The 27,464-nt window shown below is 34.9% G+C and overlaps 1 protein-coding gene across 7 annotated transcripts in view; it reads right to left on the bottom strand.

Annotated features, from left to right (window-relative positions):
• TBCK (TBC1 domain containing kinase) overlaps window positions 1-27,464 on the bottom strand; it is a 445,069-nt gene that overhangs the window by 141,870 nt on the left and 275,735 nt on the right. For 6 of the 7 annotated variants that reach the window (XM_058294468.2, XM_071215231.1, XM_058294462.2 and 3 more), the window contains exon 24: window positions 13,243-13,418. The exons of the other annotated variant lie outside the window; for it this stretch is intronic. In XM_058294468.2, coding sequence (XP_058150451.1) covers window positions 13,243-13,418 — 176 coding nt within the window. The remainder of the gene's footprint in view (window positions 1-13,242; window positions 13,419-27,464) is intronic. 7 annotated transcript variants of the gene reach the window in all.

The following is a 27,464-nucleotide window of genomic DNA, read 5'->3' as shown; positions in this document are numbered from 1 at the left end:
AAAAACAAAAACAGAAACATTAGGACCCCTATGTTTACTAGCACTTAAGGTAACAGTTGAGTTTGTGTGTAAAATCTGAAGGAATATTTATAACATCTGAATAAGGATACAGAGTTTGGAGGAATCAATTCATGTCTTATTTAGTCATTAATTTCTATTAACACATTTGTCTCAACCTGGTTTGTGCTGTTTAAAAGTCCTATGCAGACACCAAATAGCCACCTGCAAATAGCATAAAGCTTAGGAGCATGAGCTTGGCTCTATATTGCCAGTTCTATGTCCATGGGAAAGTTGCTTAATCTTTTCAAGCCTCAGTTTCTTTATCAGTAAAACAGAAATAATAACAATTTCTGCTAGCACCATGGTTAGCACAGTGAACAGACATATTGATAGGGATTATTAGAAGTCAATTCACTTAAATTTATCATTCTTAATGCCTCTTGATCTAAAATAACTGGTAAGGCAAAATACATTACTGCTGCCATGTACATTTGCATCTTCTGCAGACCATTAAAAAGTCTTAAGCCAAGGATGTTAAAATTGGCTCTCAGTTGCTCAAGATGTTAGTATAAGATGCTCCAAAGTTCTGATACCCCACTGAATCTTTGAGTAACTAGCAAAGACTGGCAGAGCCATCTTTATCAGGGCTCCAGAAAACACTGAAAAGATTCTAGTAATTGGGAACTGCCAAATCAAGGACACAACCTAAAAACAGCAGGAGAAACTGTGGTTAAAAACAGCAGGAGAAACTGTGGTGTCCTTGCTGGCCGGGCCCCAAATCCCTCCTCTGCAAGTTGTGAAGCTGGACTGCATTCTCACTGTGGGTCTCTCGCCCTGTCCCAGAGGGAGGAGAGTACCCCTATGTGTATACAGGGGTACCTATATGTCAGTGCCAGTCTATTGGGTGGTATCCTGAAGGATTGAACCAAGACATTCATCTCTTGCTCACACTCCCAGAACTTATCCTGTAGGCAAGGTAGCTTCATTATAGCTAAAGCTGTGTAAGAAACAATTATAATTATAGTGGCGTGAGGGAAAGGATTACCGGGTGTTAAGATATAAAATAGAGCACTCTGGTTAGGGAATAGAGTGAGTATTCAATTCCTAAATGGGGGCATTCCTAAGGCCACAACAAGTCCAAGACAAGAGGCATGCTCAGAAAAGGGAGAGAGAACTCCACAATTTCATCTGGACTATGCTTCTTGGCAGAAGGGCTGAAGTCTGATGGAGAATACCAGCCAACATGGAGTCAATTTGAAAAATACGTTTAAGGCAGGCATTTTTTACATTGATTTGTTTGTTTTTATTAGCTTCTGGCACTTGAGGAAATCTCTGTGATATCATTAGCTGCATACTAATCTAAGGAATGAACAGCTCAAGGACTAAATTCCAGAGTTACATTAAAATATTACAATGTGCAGTATGTAATAAAAAGATTACAAGGGAAATAACAACAACAACAACAACAAAAAAACAGGAAATGATAGCTGATCCAAAGGAACAACAAAAAACTTCAGAAACCATCAAAGATTAGACTTTTGACATACCAGAAAAAGACTTTAAAAAAACTGATTTCCAAGATGCTTAAAGAGATAAAGGAAAAGACAGAAAAAGAACTAAAGCATATGAGAAAAATGAACAAACAGTATGAGAATCTCAATAAGAGAAAGAAATTATAAAAACTAAACAAAACATAAATATTGGATTTGAATACGGCAATAAATGAAATAAAACATTCCCCAGAGGGTTTCAACAGCAGACTGGAACAGGTAGAAGAAACAATCAGTGATCTTGAAGATAAGACAATTGAAACTGTTCAGGCTGGGGAACAAAAAGAAGAATGAAGAAACATGAACAGAGCCTGAGAGATTTGTCGAACACCATTAAGTTACCAATATATTATCAGAGTTCCAGAAGGAGAAGAAAGAAAAAGGAAGAAAAAATATTCCAAGAAATAATAGTAGGAAACTTTCCAAATTTAATGGATATCATGAATATACACATTCAAAAGCCACAGACTCCTAACAGGATAAACTCAGAGAAAACCATGTGCACACATTGTAGTCAAACTGTCAACTTGAGGCAGATTAGTATATTGAAAGAGGGAAGGTTGCTGGCCTGGAAGAACACATGGTGGGAAGACCACATGGCTGTGAGACCCCATTAGGAAACCTCCTGAGAAGAAGGCTGCTGGAAAGATGACACTACGAGATCCTGGTCATAAGAACCTCATTGGAGTCAAGAAAAAGTCCTGGATATACTCAAGGGTACTCATCATTGGGTCCCCTGGGGACCTGACAGGTGGGGCAATCAATGAGAAGAGCAAACAGCTGGGGCCCTGAATATTAGCAAGGGGAGGAATAATTAATAGTTTAAAAGGTAACCACACAAGCCAAATCTTGCTCTCTCTGCTAGAGGAGCCTGCATCAAATTTTAGTGTGTATTTTCCTCCTTCTCTCCCATTTCTCGGCAAGTTCTGTTCTTTTCTGCCATTTCCCAATAAATTCTTTTTACTGGCCTAAGTAAACTGGTGTGTTCTTAAACTCTTTATTGCAACATAGCAGAGAACCTAAAGGAATCCAACACTTCCCAGTTTCAAAAGGCTAAGATAAAGGAAATAGTTCTGAAGGATGTAAGAGAAAACCAATTGTTACATACAAGGGAACACCAATAAGATTAAGTGCCAATTTCTCATCAGAACCATTGATCCAAAGAGGTAGTGGGATAAAATATTTAAAGGGCATAAAGAAAACAACTTCTGACCAAGAACTTTATATATGGTAGGAAATATCTTTCAGAAATGAGGGATAGATTAAGACATTCCCAGATAAACGAAAGCTGAGGGAGTTAGTAAACAGTAGACCTGGCCCACAAACAATGCTAAAGGGAGTTCTTTAGATAGAAATGAAAGGACATTTCTAGATCTAGGTGGCATAAAGAAATAAAGATCTCCAGTAAACAACCATATGGTAACCAGTATAGTATTGTATTTATATGTAATGCCACTTTTTATTTCTTACAGGTCCTAAAATGCAAATGCATAAAAATATGACACATCTATAGTTTCAGAAATACAATGTATATCTGTATGTAATTTATAACAAGTACAGAAAAGGTGGCAGGATGGAAGAATATAAGAACAATGGTGTATATACTATTGAAGTTATGTTGGTATCAAATCAAATGTGATTGTTATAGATTTAGAATGTTTAAATTTAAGCCCCATGGTAACCACAAAGAAAATATCCAAGAAATAAACAGAGAAGGAAAGGAGTAGGGACTCAAAATGATACCCTACAAAAAATTAAATAAATATGGAAGTAGACATTAACATAAGAACTGAGGGTCAAAAAAGGGAGAAAACTTACAAAAACCACATAGCAAAGTGGCAGAAGAAAGACCTATATTAGCAACAGTTACTTTAAATGTAAATGGGTTAAAAGCTTCAGTCTAAAGACAAGAGATCAGCAGAGTGGATAAAAAACCTGACCCAACTATATGCTGTTTACCAGTGACTCACCTTAAATTCAAGGACATGAATAGGTTGAAAGTGAAAGGATGGAAAAGAGTAACCAAAAGAAAGCTATGCTAATATCTCTCTGGTATCATAGTATAATAATACAATCTCCCTAGGGGTAGCTGTACTAATATCAGATAAAATAGACTTTTAATCAGCAACAGTTATGAGGGACTAAGAGGGAACTTTATACAATAAAGGATCAAATTCAACAAGACATAACAATAATAAATATATATGTCCCCACTAGCAGGGCCCCAAAATACATGAAACAAATATTGACAATTTTGAAAGGAGAAATAGATGGGTCTTCATTAATAGAAGGAGACATCAATACACCACTTTCAATAATGGACAGAAAATCTAGAGAGAATAACAATAAGCAACAGAGCACACAAATGAGATGCTAAACCAATTAGACCTACCAGATATATATAGAACACTTCAACCAACAGCAGCAGAATATGCATCTTTCTCTAGTGTACATGCGTGATTCTCTAGGATAGATGGCAGCTTAGGTTACAAAGCAAGTCTCAATAAATTTAAAAATATTGACATCATACAATGTATCTCTCCTCACCACAGTTCGAATGAAGCTAAAAATCAATAATAGAGGGGGAACTGGAAAACTCATGAATATGTAGAAATTAAACAACACACTCTTAAACAACCATTGGGTCAAAAAGGGAAATTAGGAAATATCTTGAGGTGAATGAAAAACAAAAATATAACATACCAAAACTTATGGGATAAAGCAAAGGCCGTGCTGAGATGGTAATTTATAACTCCAAATGCTTTCATTACAAGAGAAGAGAGATCTCAAATCAGATACCAACTTCATACCTGGAGGAACTAGAAAAAGGTGAGCAAACTAAATCCACAGTGAGTAGAAGGAAGGAAATAACAAAGATCAGAGTGGAGATAAATGAAATAGAGAATTAAAAAAAAAAACAAAGAATCAATGAAACTAAAAGCTGGTTCTTTGAGAAGACCAATAAAACCAACAAATCCAAATCTTTAGGTAGACTGATAAATAAATAGAGATGATGCAAATAACTAATATCAGCAATCAAAGGGGGTGTAGCAGTTTGATATTGTTTATGAATTCTAAAAACAGATTTTGGATTATTTTTGTAAACTGTTCTATTCCTCTGGATGCATTAGATTGTATTAAATTCAGAGGTTTCACTTTTACTTGATTAAATAATGATTAAGGCTTTGATTGGGCCATACCAGTAGGACATTGAGGCCCTGCCCCCTTGGTAGGTGGGGTCTCACAGAGAAAATGACATGGTAGGGGAGAAAGTTGGAATTTTCTGATGCTGGAGCCCCAGGAAGTAAACACACAGGAAAAGAATGCAGAGGGATAAAGATAGCTTCAGAGGCACGGAAGAGGCCGCAGAAAGAGAGAGAGCCTGCCCCTGTGGAGAGACCACAGCAGCTGAGCTCTGTGGAAAGATCAGAGCAGCTGAGCTCGGAGATGGCAAGGAACAAGCCCTGGGAGAGATGAGGTTTCCCATTCTACATTGGAAGAAGCTAGGACCATGAAGCCCTAGAAGGAAGAGGAAGGCTGGACCATTGCAGACATTGGCAGCCATCTTGCTCCAACACATGGCAACAGACTTTGGTGAGAGCCTTTTGTAGCCTTTTGACTGTAAGCTTCTACCCCAAATAAATACTCTTTATAAATGCCAAAAGATTTCTGGTATTTTGTGTCAGCATTTTTTTGGCTGACTAATACGGGGGTGGGGAGGCATTCCTAACTGATCCCACAGAAAGAAAAAGGATTATAAAAAGATATGATGAACAATTATATGTCAACAGATGAGATAACCTAGAAAAAATGGACAAGTTCCTAGAAACACACATACTATCTACAATGACTAAAGAAGGAATAAAGGATCTCAACAAACCAGTAACAAGTGAAGAGACTTAGTCAGTAATCAAAAACCTCTCAACAAAGAAAAGGCCAGGATCAGATAGCTTCACTGATGAATAAACTAAATAGTCAAAGAAGAATAACATTAATCCTGCTTAAAGTCGTCCAAAAAGTAGAATAGGAAGGAATACTTCATAACTCATACTATGAAGCTAGCATCACTTTAAGCAAAGCCAAATACAGATATCACACACAAAACATACAATTCCAGATCAATATCACTCATGAATATAGATGCAGATTCGCAACAAAATATTAGCAAATCAAATCTAATAGCACATGAAAAGATTTATATGCTATGATTGAATGGAGTTTATCTCAGGAATGCAAGAGTGTTTCAACATGAGAATATAAATTAATGTAATATGCTACATTAATGTAACAAAGGACAAACCATATGATCATCCTAATTGACAAAAAAGGCATTTGACAAAATTCAGCATAACTTCTTGAAAAAAAAAACTCTTAGAAAACCAGAAATAGAAAGTTAAGGGCATTTATGAAAAACACACAGCTAACATACTCAGTGGGGAAAGAGTGAAAAGCTTTCCACCCCTGAGATCAGGTACAAGATAATACCCACTTTCACCACTGTACTGGAAGTTCATCAAGAGCAATTAGGCAAGAAAAGAAATAAAAGGCCTTTCAATAGAAAGGAAGAAATAAAACTTTCCCTATATGCAGATGACATGATCCTATAAAGAGAATATTCTGAAACATCAACAACAAAGCTATTAGAGGTAATAAAAAAATTCAGCAAAGTGGTGGGGTATAAGATCAACATGCAAAAATTAATGGTGTTTCTAAACACTACTAATAAACAACTTGAAAAGGAAATAAAGAAAAAAATCCATTTACAATAGCAACTAAAAGAAGCAACTATCTCGGAATAAATTTAACCAAGGATGTAAAGGACTTGTACAAAGAAAATCACAAAACACTGCTAAAAGAAATTAAAGAAGACTTAAAAAAATGTAAAGATTTCTCATGCTTATGGTTTGGAAGAGCAAATATTGTTAAGATGTCAATACTACCCAAAGTGATTTACAGATTTAATGCAGTCCTGATCAAAATTCCAACAGCCTTCTTTGAAGAAATGGAAAAGCCTAGCACAAGAATTTTCCAGAAGGTTAAGGGGCCCTGAATAGGCAAAATCATCTTGAAGAAGAATAACAAAGTTGGAGGATTCAAATTACTGATTTTAAAACTTATTGCAAAGTTATCATAATCAAAACATCCTGGTGGGAAGCGGATGTGGCTCAACCCCTTGGGTTCCTACCCACCACAAGGGAGGTCTTTGGTTCAGGTCCTGGTGCCTCCTAAAAGAAGAACAAACACCACCTCCCACTGCAATGAGCTTAGATGCTGCCTCTTGCTACAACAAGTGAGACTCCACCCCGCCGCAATAAACAGATGCCACCAGCCAGCAGATGCTGTAGCTTGCAGGGAGCAGATACAGCTCAAGCTGTTGGGCACTCACCTCTCATATGGAGGTTCCAGGTTCAGTTCCTAGTGCCTCCTGAAGAAGGTGAGCAAAGAATGAGCAGACAGATGAGCAAATCATCTGGTATCCAGGGGAGAGGGGTGATAAATAAAGTAAATAAAATAAATCTTTAACAAACAAAAACCAAAACAGCAAGGTACTGGTATAAGGACAGACATATAGACTAATGGCATATAATTGAGATTTCAGATATAAACCTTCATATCTTTGGCTGACTCTACTCAATAGAGAAATTATAGTCTCTTCAACAAATGATGTTGGGAAAACTAGATATCCATAGGCAAAAGAATGAAGGTGGGCCCATACCCCACAAAAAGTAACTCAAAACAGATGGAAGACCTAACTATAAGAAACAAACTGCAAAACTCCTAGAAGAAAACATAGGGAGACATCTTTGGGACCTTCTGTTAGGCAATGGTCTCATAGCTTTACATGAAAGGCAACAAAACAGATAAATGAGACTTCATCAAAATTAAAATCTTTTGTGCATCAGAGGACTTTATCACAAAATTTAAGAAGAGAAACTACAGTGTGGGAGAAGATATTTGGAAATCATATATCTAAAAAGGGATTAATATCCATAATATAAAGAACTCCTACAATTCAACAAGAAAAAGACAACAGTCCAATTTAAAAAATGGGTAAAAGAATGGAATAGATAATTTTCCAAAGAAGATATACAAATAGAAAATAAGCACATGAAAAGAGGCTCAGTATCATTATCCATTAAGGAAATGCAAATCAAAACAAGGAGATAACATTTTATCTACACCAGAATGAGTACTGTTAAAAAATGGAAAATAATTGTTGGAGAAGATATGAAAAAATAGGTGCACTTGTACATTATTGGTGATGGTGTAAAATGGTGCAGCTGTTGTGGAAAACAGTCTGATGTTTCCTCAGAAAGTTAATTATAGAATTACCATATGATCCAGCAATTCCTTTTCTAGATATATACCTAAAAGAGCTGAAAGCAGGGTCTTGAACAGATATTTGCACACCAATGCTCACAGCACATTATTTATATACACCAAAAGGTGGAAGTACCCAAGTTTCCATCAACTGATGAATGGATAAACAAAATATGGTATATACATATGTAGCATTTTGATATTTTTTATGAATTCCAATAGGAGAGATTATGTTGGTAAACTGGTCTGTTCCTCTGGGCATGATAACCCTTTGATTGTATTAAATCCAGCTGAAACGTTGATTAAATTATGTTAAGAATAGGGCTTTGATTCAACCACATCATTAGAGTGCAACTCAACTTTGAGTCCCAGCCCCCTTGGTGGGCCGATAAAAGAGACTCTCACAGAGAAGTGGACACACACAGGTGAATAACACAGATGACTAGAGATGGGCCCAGGAAGAGAGATGAGCCTGATAGTCTACAGCTGAGCTTGTGAAGAGAATAGAGTAGCTGAGCCTGGAAAGAAATGAGCCCCGGGGACAAAGATGAATCTTATGCCAGCCTACAGCTGAGATCAGAAGAAGCTGGAACCACAGAGCCTTAAGAGGGAAGAGGAAGGCTGAAGCCTCACAGATGTGACCTTCCGTCTTGCATCAACATGTTGCAACAGACTTTGGGTGACAAAGTACCTCTATGGTACCTTAAGTTGGACTCTATAGGGCCTTGTGACTGTAAGCTTCTACCCCAAATATATACCCTTTATAAAAGCCAACAGATTTCTGGTACTTTGCATCAGCACTCCTTTTGGCTGGATAATACAATGGAATATTATATAGCTATAAAAAGGACTGAAGTTCTGTACATGCTACAACATGGATGAGTTGGAAGACATCATGTTGAGTGGGGTAAGTCAGATACAAGAGGATAAATATTGTATATTCTCACTCATAAGAAATAATTAGAATATGAAAATCCATAGCATCAGAAAACTAGAATTCAGATTAGCAGAGGTCATTATGGGGGTGAGACTGGTAATTAACACTTAATTGGTACAAAGTTCTGTTTGGAGTGATGGTAAAGTTTTGGTCATAAATGGTGGCCTTGGCAGCATAACTCTTGAAGGTAATTAATACTATTGAATTGCATATTTGAAAGTGGTTAAAAGGGGAGAAATTTTATGTTACACATGTTACTAAAAAAAAAAAAAAACACGAAAAAAAACCACAACAAAACCACCCCAGAATTTACAGCACAAAGAGTGAACTCTAATGTGAACTATGGACTATAGTTAATAGTGTAGTTAGAAAATATCATTTCCTAATATTTAATAAAGGTACCACACTAATACAAAATATTAATAATAGGGAGAACTGTGTGTGTGTGGTATATGAGAACTCTGTACTTCTTGCATAATTGTTCTGTAAACTTACCACTTCTCTAATTAAGAAAAAAAAATGAAAGAAGTGAAAGTTAACATCATATAAGTGATAAAGCAGCCTGGAACAACTAAATAAAGAGTTTTAACAAGTCTTTAGTCAAGAATATAAATCTTTAAATGTGAATTTTCAGGAATCAGTAAGAATAGGTAATAAGGTGGTATGGGTTTTTCAGTAACTCCAAAATCATATTGCAGAAATTTCTGACTGTCTCATAATTCTTGTGGCTTCAGTAATTTTATCTCTTCTGACTTCATCTCTTACTACGTCAGTTTCCTTGCTGGTTCAAGATGCTGAGCATGTTTATACAGCAGGATCTTTGCCCTTGCTGAAATTCTGCCTAGGATATTCCTTCCCATATTATTCTTAGCCTGCCTCTTCACATTATTCAACTCTGCTGAAATATTTTTAGAGAGGCTTTCCTTGAGTATTCTAACTAAACTAACACTCTTCATCATTCTTTATCCTTTTCTATGCTGTATTTTTATTTACCGCTACTTGAGATCATATAGATATGTTTATTATCTATCGTTCATATTAAAGTGTAATTTCTACAAGTAAAATGAGTTCATCATTTTGCTTACTAACAAATTCCCAACACGTAATAATACTGACAGTCAATAAATAATTATTAAATGAGTGCATGTTAGATTAGGTAAGTTTCTAGCTATAAATTTTGATTCTACTGTGTTTTTTTTTTTTAAGTATTGTTTTGCTTCTGGGCTTGAAGGGAGAAGGGCCTCAGAAGTCACTGGGTTAGCTACAGAATGCAAAAAGGCTTATATAGTGCCAACTGCTCTTTATATTATAACTTTCAAGGGTATACGGGGAAGATGTAGGACTCTGATGTCTGCGATCCTGTCTGCCTTCCTTCTATAATATTTTTCAGGTGCTCTCTAGGGTGCCAAGGATGGTGCTGGGGCAACAAAGATTAAAAGGACATAAACCCTATCACTGTCTAGACTCCTTACTCAGAGATTATATCCTTGTTGATGTATTTTTATCTTGAACCACTCATTTGGCATCTATTAAAAATTTCTACTGTCCATTTATTTTTACATAAAATACTTTCATGTTTCATATTTCTCATACTAAAAGGAACTTAGTGGATAAGACCTATACTTTATACTTTCTTAAAAATTATCCACAACTGGGGGAGAGTGTAAACTGCAATGTAAACCACTATGCATGTGGTGCAGCAGTGCTCCAAAATGTATTCACCAAATGCAATGACTGTCCCACGATGATGAAAGAGGTTGTTGATGTGGGAGGAGTGGGGTGAAGGGGGTGGGGAGTATATAGGAACCTCATATTTTTTTAATGTAACATTAAAAAAAAATAAAGAGGGAAAAGAATAAAACAAAACAAAACAAAAATTATCCACAGCACTGAGAGCAACAGAGTAGTATTTACTGGTGCTATTAATAATGATGCCATCTAAAAATCAAACATCACATTCTAACATGAATTTTTTAATAATTTATGAATCTCTTCATTACTATGGAAACACTCTTCCCTTATATTTTAATTTATTGAAAACAGGGTTTAATAGTAAGAAAGGTTACTTATTTCTTCATAACATAATCAAATGGTATGTATACTAATAGGTTATAAAAGATGTATGCATTTTCCTAGCCTTGGAAGCCCATAGCTAGGTAGTTTAGATACCTCAATCAAAGGGGATTTAGAATCCACAACTCTCCATTTTTCATTGTATTCCTGATATTAGTAGAGATCTAATGATAACCAATGACCCTTTGAAAAGGTTTAGTTTGTGGTTGCTCTCAAAGCACTATGATACTTGTTTTTGAGCGGGGGGGGGGGAAGGAGTGTTAAAATACATGGTAAAGTAAGAGGATGCTGGAAGGGAAAAAGCACATTGTGATGATACATGGTCCAACTTTAAGCATCTTAGGTTTTAAAGCAGGCTTTCAAAAAGGGATTTAAAAAAATTCACAAGCTGGGCCTTTCAGGATGGTCATAAAAGATAAGTGATTTTATTTTCCTTTCTTCATTCCCTTGGACCCACCCCCACTCTAAACTGGCATAAAATAATAGTGGTTGTCTACTATAGCCTGCAGTTTTAGATAGTAAAACAACTTGCTAGGTCTCTGCTTAGTTTGAACTCTAGAATCATGAATGTAGGATGGCATAGAGTCACTCCTTTATTGTCACTTATCCATAGCTATTATGGAACAATGTGCAGGCTAGCTGCTTTACTTTCTGCTGTACTGTTTGTTTTTAGCCTGTAGAAAATAGAGGAGTTTATCAATGAAAAAACAATCAGAAAATGAGGTCTGTAACACTTTAGATTGAATTTGATTTTCATGTACTGTATGTTTTAAAATTTCAAGTAGTTGAATTATTTGAAAGGAAATATCAGAGGCGTGATAACATATTTCAATTATTTTTGTAGTATAATGCCATGTTTTTATGGTAGTTTTATGACAGAATGAGTCTGACCAAAAGCTCAAGCAAGAGAAACATAACTAAAAAGTTAAAAACATTATAAGTATTTAAAACTCTTACAGTAACATATCAGAGGGACTTCAGAGGGGTCCTTGACTAATCAAATGGAATTTACTCCTTCTTTTAGGAGTCCATTCACCCACTGTGCCATGGAACTCCCATTATTTCTGAAGCCCTAGTAACCAAGGTTATTAACATTTATACTTTCTCCAAACTTAGGGGTCTCACAGTTTAGAAAAAACAGACAGTAGCAACTTTTCATATAAAGGATGGGATGTATCATTAGAAATAGTGGGTTCTCAAATTGTATTCTCAGTAACCTAAGAGTCTACAGATTGCTTCAGGAATTTTTTTTTTAAAGATTCATTTTATTCATTTATCTCTCCCCACCTCCTCGTTGTTTGCACTTGCTGTGTCTGTTTGTCTTCTTTGTTTCTTTAGGAGGCACCTGGAACCAAACCTGGGACATCCAACATGGGAGGGAGGCACCTAATCACTTGAGCTACCTTCTTTCCCTGCTTTGTCGTGTCTCGTTATGTTTTTCTTTTTTCTGTTGTTGCGTCATGTTGTTGTGTCATCTTGCTGTGCCTGCCTGTCGCACCAGCTCACTGTCTTCTTTAGGAAACACTGGGAACTGAAACACAGACCTCCTGTGTGGTAGGCGGGAGCCCAATCACTTGAGCCATATCCGCTTCTCACTTAAGGAATTTTTAAATGTATGGTTTGAAAAGTTGAAATGTATGATACAAAGATTGGCATTGAAAATATGCACATGAAAAATGATTATATGCCAATTTTGGCATATAAGAAACCATGAAACTGTTATAAAGGTGAACCTATGAAAATCATTATTATAAAATTCTTAATTTACAGTTATATGTTGGATTTCTAAGAAAGAGTTCATTAAAAAGAGGGTCTGTCCTTTAAAAAAAACTTTGAAAACCATTTATCTAGATTTTAGAGTATAGAGAGTCAAGACCTACTTCATGAGAATCTGATGATGAAATTAGGAGAAAGGTTGAACTGTTATTATTTTGTTTTCTATAAGCAAATGTTTCAAAAATTATAAAAAATACAAGTTTGAGATCTGGCAATTTTTTTCTCAAGACTATGAGATATACCAGGTATATACTTACTCTGCGATTTCCAAAATTTCTGTCTATAGCAGAAGGATTCATATGTCCACAAGAACAACAATATACACCAGAGAAATACAAAAACCAAGAAAATATCCCAATATTCTGGTGCTGTTTGGAAAACATTTTATGGTCTCTGGTATGTAATGTTATCTTATGAAACTTCATGCAATTCTATCCTGGCATCTGCTTTGAGAGTTATTTAGCTATTTGAATTCACAGGGATGCCAGAAATGTTCATTGTTTTTACCACATACCCTTTAAATGAAAAAGAAAGCAGTATAAATAAGGCAGTACCACCCTTTAAGATCACATGTATAAAGGATACTCTTCACTATTCCGGATGTCAACAACCAGGAGCTTTGGTTTACTGGACTTTGTTTTCTTGGTGGGTGTTTTGAAATGTCCTGTCACTGTGAGTTCACACAAGTCAATCAGGTCCTCTGCTGAAATACGGGGTGACACTTCTGACTTTAGGTCATTTAATGGGATGGATTCTCTTGACTGAAAAAGATATATAAACAACACAAACATTGAAAATATTGTGGAGAGACAAACAATAGGCAGTATAGAATATCTTTAGGCTCTTAATACCAATCAATATAGCATATGGGAGAAAAGAAAGGGAAAAAAAGCTATATCTCTTTTTATCAGACTATTGTGTAACTGTCTTCCTATTATTGAAGTATATTTCTTTACTTGTCTCACATTATTCTTCTTACCTCTTTAGGAAGAGAAGAGGCCCATTATTCCTTATGAGAGACTGTGATCTTGAAAAACAGCTTCTTTAAGTACATTTCACTTTTCTACAAGTATAATTACTACTGTTATGAATCACATTAAGTACAACCCAGGTAATACGAGAAATTGCATTAAAACTCAGTACACATACTAATTAAAGAAGTGATTCTAATTTGTGAACTAGACATATATAACATAATTTATGATTAAGTGGAAATTAAGATTCTAAGAGATGAATAAAGAGCAACACCTTGCTTTCTTAGAAAATATACCAAATTGCCAAAATGTCTTAATTGTGCAAGTGGTAAAATCAGATTTCAGGTTATCAAACTAGCACATTGGTCTATGTGTCTTTTATATGGCAAAAGACCAATTCAGACTAAGGGTAATTCATAGTGATTCTCCATTTTATTTAGTAGAGTGAAGGTTTTTTCCCCCTATAAAAGGCAATCTAATACAATTCAACTCAATTCAACATAAATTTATTGAGAACTAGATACTCATGAAAACTTATTGGCTATAACTTAAGAATTTAAGAACTTTTAGGATTTACTTGATTGAAAACATGGGAATTTAAAGGGGAATGTTTATTTATATATGTAATAAATTTTTGAAATTGAATCTAATAATTATATCATTTTATTCATTTTCTCTCTTTTCTCAATTCCATTGTGGACTCTGAATTTAGAATTTCTAGTTAGGAGAAAATAAACCATATGAATCACCTATAAGAAACCTTTATTTTGAAAAAAATTTTTCAACTGAGGTTGATGTCAGCTCTCAGTCCTTGGTTTCCCTGATCGTGTCCCTAATTTTTAATGGTAGAGCACTTGTTCTTCTCACTCTATTAATTTTTTTTTTAAAGTGGGTGTAGAGTAAAGTTACTGAGCTAAAGTTGCATTAATGCAGAGTAGGACCAAAAGAGGTTACTCCTCGAAGAGCTGGCAGAGCAGCTTATATGGCTGGTTGAAACAAAGGGAAGGTGTAGGGAAATGGGTAGGGATAAAGAGGACATGATTTATGCATAGTACATGCATTCTAGAAAGAAACGGAAATTGCTAAGCTTTATGGGTTTATGACTCTTAATAAAAAAGTAAGCATTAGGAATATAAATTTTTCGATATTAGAAATTAAAGCTACTCGAACAGTCTGAAATTAAAAGTACTTCAGAAAGATTAAGGAGCTTTAAAATCAGCAAGCCACACAATCAATGCTTCCATTTCCTTTTTCATTAGATTTCAATTTCTATTGGCATTTCTTCCAGCCTGCACATGAAATCTTATATTTATGAAGATAAAGAACTTTTGACTACCCTTGTTTAGCATTTAGTTATTTAATGACGAATGTGACATTCCAAACTGAAGTTATGTCTGAGTGAAAGGAGGTACCCTGGCTGATGAAGAAGAGGATTTGACCAAAGCATGAAAAACTGATTGAAAGAAAGATTTGACCATGGCATTAGTTTCAATAAAATGCATGATATGAAAGGAGTTTTTCAAAGGAAAGAACATTACCACATGAAATGAGAAGAACCAAAGGAGAAGAATCTGACAAGATTCATAGCTTTCTGAACTTTTGTATGTACCAGTAGAGAAGTGTATATCATGCATGCAATTTCCTCTGCAAATAGTAAATTATATTTAGCACAAATTATATTACTTTGCTTTAAGAAGAAAATACAATATTAAAAAATGCAGAATCTAGTTTTTCTTTTTTAAGACAGTTTTACAAGTTTTTATGCTATTCATTATATAGTTTCCACTTAGAGGAATCAAAATAAAGCTTCCCCTGAACAACTTTTGTCTTATTTAGAGTTTAGTATCACAGACATTAGCATTTTCCTTGTGTGGCTGACATTTCAAATTCATAGAACTTTTTTGTTTATGGAGAATGAACAAGAATTTAGGATAACTATAGAACAACTCTGGAAATGTCTATCTATTAATTTATCATTTCTGCCCAAGAGCCTATACATATAAGACATTATTAAGCTTAGGATGTTAAAAATTCAGAAATCAGTTTGTCTGAGAATTGCTTAAAAGTTTACTTATTTTATTGTAAATCTTTAGAGTCACAATTTACATAGCAGTGTTACTCATAAAAGCCATCTTTGGGGTAGTGTGGCCCTCTGAAATGGCTATGTGGATGAATTAGGGATAAATCTAATAAACAAGCAAAAAACTAACCCGGTAACAAGACAGCATTTTGTTTTGTCCATTAAGCTACTGGGAGAATGATTTTATTATACTTACGAGTCTGAAATGGCAGACTTTTAATGAGAGCATACTTGAATACCCTTATGTTGTATATCTAACTAGCAACAATAGCTCCTAAATAAAAGGCATTTTAGCTACGTCAATACAGGGCCAATAACCAGAAAACTTTTCCAAAATTTCTGTCATGGTTTTTGGCACTAATTTCAACATGGTTAGCAAAGACAGAAATCAGGAAATCATCCTAAACTCTTCTTTCTTCATCATTCCCCATTCATATCCAACATATCCTCAATTTCCACCAAAATATCTCTTAAATTTGTTCACTGATTCATTGCCCTCTCTCTGGGTTTCGTTATCTCTTATGTAGATTATAAAAGCTGTTTGTTTCTCTCTCTATTGGCTTTCATCCCCTTCCTCTATTCACCTGAAGTCATACCTTCTAATACATCTTCCAAATGCCATCTGAGTTAAAAAAAAAAATCAGAGCATGTAACTTTTATCATTAAAAAAAACCCATACACACCCCAATGACTTGTAGGTATTGAGAGAATAAAAACTAAATTGTTCAGTATAGCATATAAAGCCCTTTATGAATTAATCTCTCAAATTAGAAGGGGATATATACTACCATATATACATATACACTACTTGGATTCACATCTTGGTCATGTCACTTATAAGTATGTAACTTATAAGATATTTACCCTCTATGCCCAGTTTCTTTGTCTACAAAATAGGATAATAGCAGCTATTTGAACCCTACTGATTATAAGGATAAAATTAGTTAATATATTTGACATATTTAGAATGGTATCTGCATAGCAAGATCTCAATAAATGTCTGCTAAGTTATGAATCTTCTCTTATACCTCACTACCTTGTTCCTTATACTTCAGCATTAGTAGGTTACTTGTCTTTTCCTGACAGTGTGTCTTTGCATATGTAGTCCTTCTGTATGGAATGCCTCACTTTGTCTACCTACTAAGTCCCTGTTCACCTTTCAAGTCTCAGTTTAATATTACTTCCTCTGTAAAGAAAGTCTTTGTGGTTAACTCCCAACAGACTTGTTTAGTTTCTCCTTCTGAGGCCCCACAGGTATCTGTATGTATTTTTATTATAATGAGATTATTCATTCACTATAGACTGAGAGTGCTTCTAGAATAAGGAAAACAACTTTTATGCCTATCTTCGCTAGGATTGGCCATGTTATCTGACACATAGAAGGCATTAAAACATATTTGTTGAATATAAATGAATTAAATATTTCTAAATCTTCTACTTGTCTAGAGTAACTTTTGTTACAAAAGGGTATGCATATGCTCGTCAAATAATGTATATATACCTTCATCATAGTAATTATTGTATTTGTGGTATATTATCTATTTTGACACTTATAATCTCCTTGAATTCAGGTTCTATGTCTTTTCATATTTGCAATTTTAAAAATACTAGCACAAGTTGTAGCACAAAGAAACTCAATAGATATTTGATAAATGAATGAGTGAAAAATATGAATAAATAACTCTATAGAGCAGAGTCTATTCTCATATCTAGATTATTAGACGGACACCAGGGTTAGAAAAATCATCCAATTTTCTTCACCCTCTGGGCACTATGATGGTTAATTAAGAACACTAAGGGGCGCAGGTGTGGCTCAAGCAATTGAGTACCTGCTTCCCACAGGTTAGTTCCTGGATTTGGTCCCAGCGCCACTTTAAAAAAAAAAAAAAAAAAAAGCAACAAGGAAACAAATGAAAAAAACCCCCAAAACTCAGGGGACCCGATGAGGCTCAGTGGTTGAGCAGCCACAGACCAGGTCTAGGGTTCAATTCCTGGCCCTGGTAATTAAAAATAAAAAAAAGCTGAAATCTAGATCTTTTTTTTTTTTTTAAAGTTTTATTGCAATATATTCACATACCATATAATCCATCCAAGGTGTACAATCAATAGCTTTTAGTATTAGGTTGGCACAAAAGTAATTGTGGTTTTGCAGTTTGATACTGATACATTCTTTTTTTTCTTTTTATGATTTATTTATTTATTTCTCTCTCCTTCCCTCCCTGACCCCGGTTGTGTGTTCTCTGTGTCTATTTGCTGCATCTTCTTTCTTTGTCCGCTTCTGTTGTTGTCAGCGGCACGGGAATCTGTGTTTCTTTTTGTTGTGTCATCTTGTTGTGTCAGCTCTCCATGTGTGCAGCACCATTCCTGGGCAGGCTGCACTTTCTTTCGCGCTGGGCGGCTCTCCTTATGGGGTGCACTCCTTGCGTGTGGGGCTCCCCTACGCGGGGAACACCCCTGTGTGGCATGGCATTCCTTGCGTGCATCAGCACTGTGCATGGGCCAGCTGCACACGGGTCAGGGAGGCCCGGGGTTTGAACCGCGGATCTCCCATGTGGTAGACGGACGCCCTAACCACTGGGCCAAGTCCGTTTCCCCTGATACATTCTTAAATAAATGTGGTTATGTTATACATTATTTTAATGTGCATTTCTTGCTTTATATTTTTTGTTAATGACTTATTACTTGCTGTTTATTTTATATTTATTTTAGACTATGGAAATGATGTTAGACAAAAAGCAAATCTGAGTGATTTTCTTATTTGAGTTCTAAATGGGTCGTAAAGCAGCGGGGACAACTCACAATATCAGCAATGCATTTAGCCAGGATCTGCTAATGAATGTACAGTGCAGTGGTGGTTCAAGAAGTTTTGGAAAGGAGACGAGAGCCTTGAAGATGAATATAGTAGTCAGCCATCAGAAGTTGACAAAGACAAATTGAGAGCAATCATTGAAGCTGATCTTCTTAAACTACATGAGAAGTTGCCGAAGAACTCAATGCTGACCATTGTACAGTCATTTGGCATTTGAAGCAAACTGGAAAGCTGAAAAAGTCCGATAAGTGGGTGCCTCATAATAAAAAATTCGTCATTTTGAAGTGTTGTCTTCTCTTATTCTACGCAACAATGAACCATTCCTTGATCGGATTGTAATGTATGACAAAAAGTGCATTTTATATGACAACTGGTGATAGCCAGCTCAATGGTTGGACCAAGAAGAAGCTCCAAAGCACTTCCCAAAGTCAAACTTGCACCAAAAAAAAAAAAGTCATGGTCACTGTTTGGTGGTCTGCAGCCACTACAGCTTTCTGAGTTCTGGTGAAACCATTACATCTGAGAAGTATGCTCAGAAAATCAATGAGATGTGCTGAAAACTGCAATGCCTGCAGCTGGCATTGGCCAACAGAAAGAGCCCAATTCTTCTCCACCACAACTCCCAACCACATGTCGCACAACCGATGCTTCAAAAGTTGAATGAAATGGGCTACAAAGTTTTGCCTCATTCGCCATATTCACCTGACCTCTCGCCAACAGACTACCACTTCTTCAAGCATCTTGATGCTTTTTGCAGGGAAAACACTTCCCCAACCAGCAGGATACAGAAAATGCTTTCCAAGAGTTCATCAAATCCCGAAGCACAGATTTTTACCCTGTAGAAATATGCAAAATTATTTCTCGTTGGCAAAAATGTGTTGATTGTAATGGTTCCTGCTTTGACTAATAAAGATGTGTGTTTGAGCCTAGTTATGATTTAAAACTTATGGTCCAAAGCTGCAATTCCTTTTGCACCAACCTAATATAACAGCTATGAGATTATTTTTGTGAATCCCAAAAAGAGAAAGATAATGTTTATAAACTAATTTATTCTTCTGGGATGACACCCTCTGATTATATTGGATTCAGTTGATCAAATTACCGGTCAGTAAGGTATGTCTCAGCTGAGTCCCACCCCTGTGGTGGGCTGATATAAATGGAGACTTAATAAAGAAGATACATGGGAAGAGAGAGAGCTCTGTCATTTTTGATCCTGGGGCACTGGGATGAGTCACATCCCTGATAGTTTGCAGCTGAGAGAGAGGAAGCCCTGAGAGACAAGCCCTATGCCAGCCTACAGCTGAGATTGGGAAGAACTTGGGTCCATGGAGCCATAAGAGGAAGAGGAAGCCTAAGGAGAGAACATGTGGCAACTGATTCTGGTGAGAAAGCAACCCTGAGTTGGACTCTTTAGGGCCTTGTTAACTGTTAGCTTTACCCCAAATAAATTCCCTTTATAAAAGCAAACAGATTTCTGGTACTTTGCATCAGCATCCCTTTACCAGACTAATAGAGTAACTATATCTGTTTTAATAATTTTTTACTCTTTTCTCAATTTAAAACTTAATGACAGTAGCTGCCATATACAGCTTGCAAAAAGATTTTTAATATATAATGAATTGAAAGAAGTTAGGTGGCTAGAAAGAAGGAAAAAAATAAAAAACCAAACTATTCTTAGGAAAGTAGGTGAAATAATTTAGAAATAGATATATTAATGAAAGAAAGTAGGAAAATACTAGAGTTGATATTTGAGGGAAAACCAATAGAGCTAGAAAATCTGTACGTAGAGTGTGTATGTAATTAGAAGTGAGAAAATATATAAACATGCTTACATTCTTTTTCTTTCTTTCTATTTATATAGAAATGGTAAAGAATATAAGCAGGCAGAAATATTAAAAATAATACATTACTATATACAAATCTAAATTAATATATTTGGAAAATATAGGCCATTTTCTAGCAAAATTTGAATGATAAAAATGATCCCAAAAGGAGTAGAAAACTTGAAATGACCTATATATTCATAGGCATAAACAAAGTTGAATAGAATGGTTTTGTAGTTGTGTGTGTGTGCATTCAAAAATCATAGAAAATCTGAATAGACCTATATAGATGTAGGCAAAATTTAAAAGTTTTCAAACAAATTACTTTGAAAAAATGTGCCAAACATTTCTTTCCAAACAATTCTATCTCATTTTCAAAGACTAGAAAATTCCCATCATATAATAGTTCCAAAGCAAAGCAAACATTGAAATGTGCCCTGTGCCATTTTATGAAACTACCTTAATTTAATACCTAAATCTGACAAAGATCTAAATACACACAAATACCAACGTTTCTAATGAATAGAGATTAAAAAAACAAAACAAAACCCTCAAAATTAGAAAACTGAATGCAGTAGCATATTAAAAGAATGACATACTTGAACAAGTAGGAATGAAGAATGGTCAATATCAGGAAAATTTTAATTTAATTCATCACCTCAATTAGTCAAAGGAGAAAACCTATGTAATCACTATAGGTGACATAAAGCCACATATGATAGAATTTCACATCCATTCTGAATTTCAGAAAAAGAAAAACTCACGGTAAAGACATAGCAGAAGGAAACTTAATTAGAATGATGAAAGATGAAAGCTGTTCTTTGAGACAGACTTTCTTTAACTCAAATATTTAACATATTAACTGCTGAACAATTAGAGGCATACTTATTATAATCCAGATGTAGAAATATAGCTGTCAGCACTATTATTCATTATTGTTATGGATGTTGCTGTGGAGACAATAAGAGAAGAAAAAGAAATGAAGTATAAATATTGGAAAAGAATAAACAGAATTTAGATGATACAATACACAACCCAAAATAATCAGAGGAAAATCTGGTAGAAGTGGTAAGAATTCATTAAAGATTTTAGATATAAAATACATATACCTAAATCATTAGCTCAATAGCCAATCAGAAAATAAAACAGGCAAAAGTTCCATCCTCAATGTAAAACAAACAAACAAACAATATCTAGAAATAGGTTCAACACCTTTTTTTTTTTTTTTTTAAGGAGGAACTGGAGATTGAATCTGGGACCTTCTACATGGAAGGCAGGCACTCAACCACCAAGCTACATCTGCTCTCAGATGAACACATTTAAAGACAATGAAACAGTTTTGTGATGGACATGAGAGATAAAAATGTTATATAGAAAGAAAGATTCCATTATATATAAGAACTTTATTTTTTCTCAGAGCAATTTATAAATATATTACAATTTTCATCAAACTCTTAAAAAAGGATCTTTTTGAATTTTGAAACTTTAATTTTAAAGTTCATTTTGATAGAGTAAATAGGGGAGAATGCCGAGAAAATATTGAAAAATAATAAAAGGCATTTTATATATAAAACTGTATAACGTTAACACCATAAGAATTGCTGAAGATTAGACTAAAAGATCAACAGGATATAATGTAATGCATAGACACTGATTCAAATACATACATAAGTATTTGGTAAAAGATAAGGATGCCATGTCAAATTACTGGGGAAAGGATATATTGTTTAGGATATAAAGTTGGGATAACTTGATATATGGAAGAAAATAAAATTATACTTCTCTTATTTTATACAACAAAATGATTTATAGATAGAGCAAACAATTAAATAAGAAAAGTGAAATCCAAAGAGGATGAGAAAAAGTATTGATAATTAGAATTATTTATAACCTTATAGCAAAAGCTGAACTCTTAAAGAAGAGTAATATATGTAGGCAATACAAATTTAAGATGCCCTTAATATAAAAAAAAATCTCCACTGGTTTCACCTTCTTCTCTGCCTTGGGAGGCAATGTATGGACTACAAGAGTGCTCCCATGTCCTCTGGCTTTCAAGTGGGTCCAGACAATAGGGAGAGTAAGGTCAGGATATATATTTCCCTGGTTTCCTATTTGAGAAGTCCCGTTGTTCTCACTGTGTCCCTTGACTGAAGTTCACTGTTCCTTTCAAGATGTCTTCTCTAACCTACCTCTCTTCTTGCATGTTCTGGTAAACCTTTCCCTCCTCATCTTTCTGGGTCAAGGGGTGGTAAGAGGTCTATAGTTAATATCCACAATTTGCTGAATTGACTCTTGCACTCTCCCAGCATCCCACTCTTAACTTTGTAGTTTCTACTTCTATAAATAAACCCTTCTTGAATAATCTTAAATTGGATGTGCCATCTTTTGCTACTCTGACAATAAGGGTATAGAAAAGAGGTACCCTAAAACACACCCAATGAAAGTATAAATTAATATAAACTTCTTGTAGGAAAATTTGGTAATACTTATCAAATACATTCAAATATACATATATACATATCTTCTAATCTAGAAATTTATTCTTAGAATTTTGTCCTATGGAAATAATCACAGATTGTATATAGCTGTAAGGTAAAAATACTTAACAAGCATTCTGTTTTTCTCAAATTATGAAAAACTGTAAATTATGTCAATACTTGATAAGAGGGAGTAGGATAAATAAATGTTAGCAAATCTATTGTAAGGAAATACCATTCATCCATGAAATTTTTGGTGATATTATATATATATGGTTACTTCTGAGTGGGGGAATTAATTGGATTTTTTTCTTAATGCTTTTCTGTGTTTTCCAAGTTAAATTCATTAAGTATAAACTACTTATTTGAAAAGATAAAAATTTATAAAAAATATCAAATTTGTTTTGAACCAGCAATATTATGTAACTTTCTTCAATATTTCATAACTATGAATCTAATCAATCTAAAGATGATTCTTAACAAAATTTGAAAACAATATAAAGGGTTTTACAAAAAAGAACTCATGATCACATTCACCAGAAGTAAGTAGTCAGATCTGGAACTGGAAAACATGTAGAGACATTAGATAAAGAGAATCAATAAAATAAATATTATTCTAAATTTAGATAAAGTTAAAAATGGGGGAAACGGACTTTGGCCCAGTGGTTAGGGCGTCCGTCTACCACATGGGAGGTCCGCGGTTCAAGCCCCGGGCCTCCTTGACCCGTGTGGAGCTGGCCCATGCGCAGTGCTGATGCGCGCAAGGAGTGCCCTGCCACGCAGGGGCGTCCCCCGCATAGGGGAGCCCCACACGCAAGGAGTGCGCCCTGTAAGGAGAGCCGCCCAGCACGAAGGAGGGAGCAGCCGAGGAATGGTGCCGCCCACACTTCCCGTGCCGCTGACGACAACAGAAGCGGACAAAGAAACAAGACGCAGCAAATAGACACCAAGAACAGACAACCGGGGGGGGGGGGGGGGGAATTAAATAAATAAATAAATCTTTTAAAAAAAAAGTTAAAAATGGTAAGAGCAGCAAGTAGGGCAGGCTTTTCTGTATTCAAGTTTGGAAAGAAGACACACAAGAGAGAATATAGGCAATTGAAAACGGAAAGTATTTCAGGTTCACTGGAATGTTTAATTGCTAGGACTACTCTGCCTTCTGTATGAATAAATATTTGAAAAAAAACCTGTTATTTATCTATCTCTTCATAAAATATATGAAGAATTCAGAGAAAAGAGCCTGTTGGAAGAATATTTTAACATACTTCTCTAAACCTCTATCAACAAAAATGCAAATTATATTATTATTACTATATAATTATATTGACATTTACCTTAGTTTAATAAAATATAGTGGAAATTATTTAGTAAATCACAGCGTAAATGACTCTTATTTTTCCAAGCAACAATTCTGTTTACGTTAAATGTATGTATTTTGATACAAACAACTCCAAATGAGATATTTATAACATATATTAGAAAGATTAAAAACAAAATAACACATACCCTTCTTTATGGAAGGAAGCAGTTTTTCATAATATGCTTCTCTCTCTCTCTCTCTGTGTATGTTAGAGAGGGAGAAAAAAGGAGAGGGAGGGAGGCAGAGAGTGAAAGATAAATGAAATATATTAATATAAGTATTCAATCTCTGAGATTATTTGGAAATTAAAGACTCCAAAAGATATTTACAGTAACTAGGTAGAAATGAGGCCAGTAGTGCAGCTGTCAGACAGCTCTAATAATTTTCTGCCCCCTTTTTTAAAAAAAAAATACATAGATCACACAAAATGTTACACTAAAAAATATAAGAAGTTCCCATATAACCCACTCTCCACACTCCCCACTCCTCCCACTTTGACAATTTCTTTCATTAGTGTGGTATATTCATTGCATTTAATAGTTATTTGAAGCTCTTGAAGGTTTAACTAAACAGGATGTCCTCAGAATGTATATGGAGCAGGGCATATGGGAATCCCCTATATATTCTCTGTAACATTTATGTAATCTATTAAAAAAAAAAGTGGAAAAAAAAAAAAGAATGTATATGGTACTGGTTCTCTGAGTTAATTAAAAATATTTTTACTTTTAGAGAAAGAATTATTAACAAATATCTACTTTATAATTTAAGACAAGTTAAAGTAAGGCAGCACAGAAAATCACATATCTTGCTACATTACCTATAAAAATTGATCTTAATTTTGGACAAGAACAATAATTTTTTACAAGACTTAAATTTCACTGAATAATTACAACTGATTGGAATATTGAAGATAACCTTCTAAAAGAAAGGCAGAAATTAGAATCAGTGTGAAAAGCAAAAGCAGGAATGCTTATGAGGCAGGGAACATCTTTCAAAGGGCTAAGCTTGTATTAAATAATGTATGTTTCAATGCAATAAAAACACATTTTTCTTGAGGACAACTTGTAAAAGCAAAACTGTACTAAAATTTTTTTCCAGTGGCATATGATATTTCTAGATTTAGAAAGTCTGATAGGATCAATATAAACATGATGATCACACAGTACAGGTACAGTCATAGTCACAGCTTAAGTTCTTCACATTTCTTTCGTCCCTCTCTTAGCAAGTATAATAGGCCCTGCCCAGAGAAGGAACTAAAAAATGTCTGATAAATGAAATATGTAACAGGATGATGAATGAGACCTTTCTTATTGTCCCTAAATTGAGACAAAGAGATTCTAATATGCTACCTAAAAATAGAAACTACCAACAGAAATCCAATACCTCCCCCACGTCTAAGAAGAGACAGAAAGGGCCCTTTTACTTTCATCTATCACCCACAATCTCCTTACTTCCCAGCATACATAAAAAGTTTTTGGAGGGGAGAGGTGTGTCAGTTTTGTAGAACTTACCGTGTTCAAGGAAGGTTATTACTTCCTTCCCATCAAGGTAAGATGTATCTTCCTTCCCATCCCACAGGGTAGAGGAATAGGTTTTTCTGGCCACTCAAATCCCCCCTCACAAAGTAAATGTCCAAGACAATTATTTAGAGAGATATGGAATACCTGCAAGAAAGGGTGCTGACATTCTGTTTTGTAGTGGAATGTCTACTTAGGCAGAAGACTTATAAATCTGACCCTGTATTTCTCTGAGAAGATAAGAAGTAGGAAGAGATAGTGATGAGAGAGGGGCAGGCACTTACCATCTCTGATCTTAATTACCTAAGCTATAAAGTGAGAATAATAAAGTTTGTCCTATTCAACTCACAAATTTACTATAGAGGTGAATTGGTCTAATAGTTATAAAAGATGTTTGGTAGAATGTAGATCTTTATTTAAAATAAATTATTATTAGAAATAAGATTCCAAATCAAGCAGCTTGATTTTTATGGTAGTTTTAAAATAATCTAAATTTTAAATAATCATCAATTAAATATTAATGAACTGGCTTGCAGTGGCCATTTTGGGAGTAATAAAATCTCATTGTCACCTCAAAGATCTCAAAATCTGGTAGGGAAGACAATACTAACATGAATGAAGCTGTGATAAAATTATAAAATAATAGAAAACATTTATATAGTGTTAAATATGTGCAGGTCACTATTACAAGCATTATATACTTAGTTAAGTCTTATAACAATCCTAAGAGGTAGGGTCTGTTATTTTGTACATTATACAGATGAAGAAATTGGGTCAAAGAGAGGTTAAGTAACCTGACAAAGACCATACAACCAGTCAGGATCCAAATTTGGGCATTCTGGCTCTGGAGTCTGAACTCAGCTATTTCATTACACTGTCTCTCTTGTAAAATTCCATACATGGGATCAAAGGTACATATATACCACGAGAACTTACGGAAAGGAAGAAATATGATATGGGCAAAAGTAGTTAGCCATCATAATGGTGTTGCAAGTAGGACTTGAGTTGAGTCAGGGAAAATCAGTAGGATTTGGAAGAGTGTAATAGAGATGGAAGAGAGTTGCAGAAGTAGGTAACTAAGTATTCTGATGTCAGTGAACAAGGACACACTGGATAAGTGTTTAGTGAATGCCTATGCACAGTGCTTGAGATATATTATTGGACAAATAAAGATCCTTAATATTGTAGAACTTACAGTTAATGGGTGTGAAGAAGACAATGAAAATACTAGTCTTAATGAGCTGAGCACCCATCCTGGAAATGAGAAAAATAGTGTTGGATAGTTATATAGGGGCTGGATCATAAGAGCTTTGAAAGCCCTTGAAAGAGAAATTTGAGTATGTGTAAGTGCTGTAGGATTTTCAGAGGAATTTGTCATATGGTCACAGCAGTATCTTAGAGAAATTAATTTGGCTGTATTTTGAAGGATGAAATAGAAAAGGGAAAAAAACAACAGGCAGAAAGACTATTTAGAAAACAAACTTTTTTGAAGATCTAGACTAAGTGATGGCATTGGAAACTGGGAGCTTTATTCCATTATCCTCTTTTTTTGTTTTAGTCTTTCCCTTTCCATTGATTATTTTTCCTTGGTCTACAAATATATCCAATTATTTTCTACCTGCAATGAAAGATAAATTAAGAGAATAAATAATAAATAATAAAATTACTCTTCAAGGGATGAGTCTCTCCCAAGTTACTAAACCTCTTATTTCTGGCTCATCTCTACTTTCTCTTTACTGTTTACTCCTAAACTCACTGCAGCCTGGT

This window comes from Dasypus novemcinctus, chromosome 1 (genome assembly GCF_030445035.2).
Source record: "Dasypus novemcinctus isolate mDasNov1 chromosome 1, mDasNov1.1.hap2, whole genome shotgun sequence".
Taxonomy (NCBI): domain Eukaryota; kingdom Metazoa; phylum Chordata; class Mammalia; order Cingulata; family Dasypodidae; genus Dasypus; species Dasypus novemcinctus.
The sequence above is the reverse complement of the archived record's forward strand: the minus strand, read 5'-3'. Positions and strand labels throughout refer to the sequence as shown.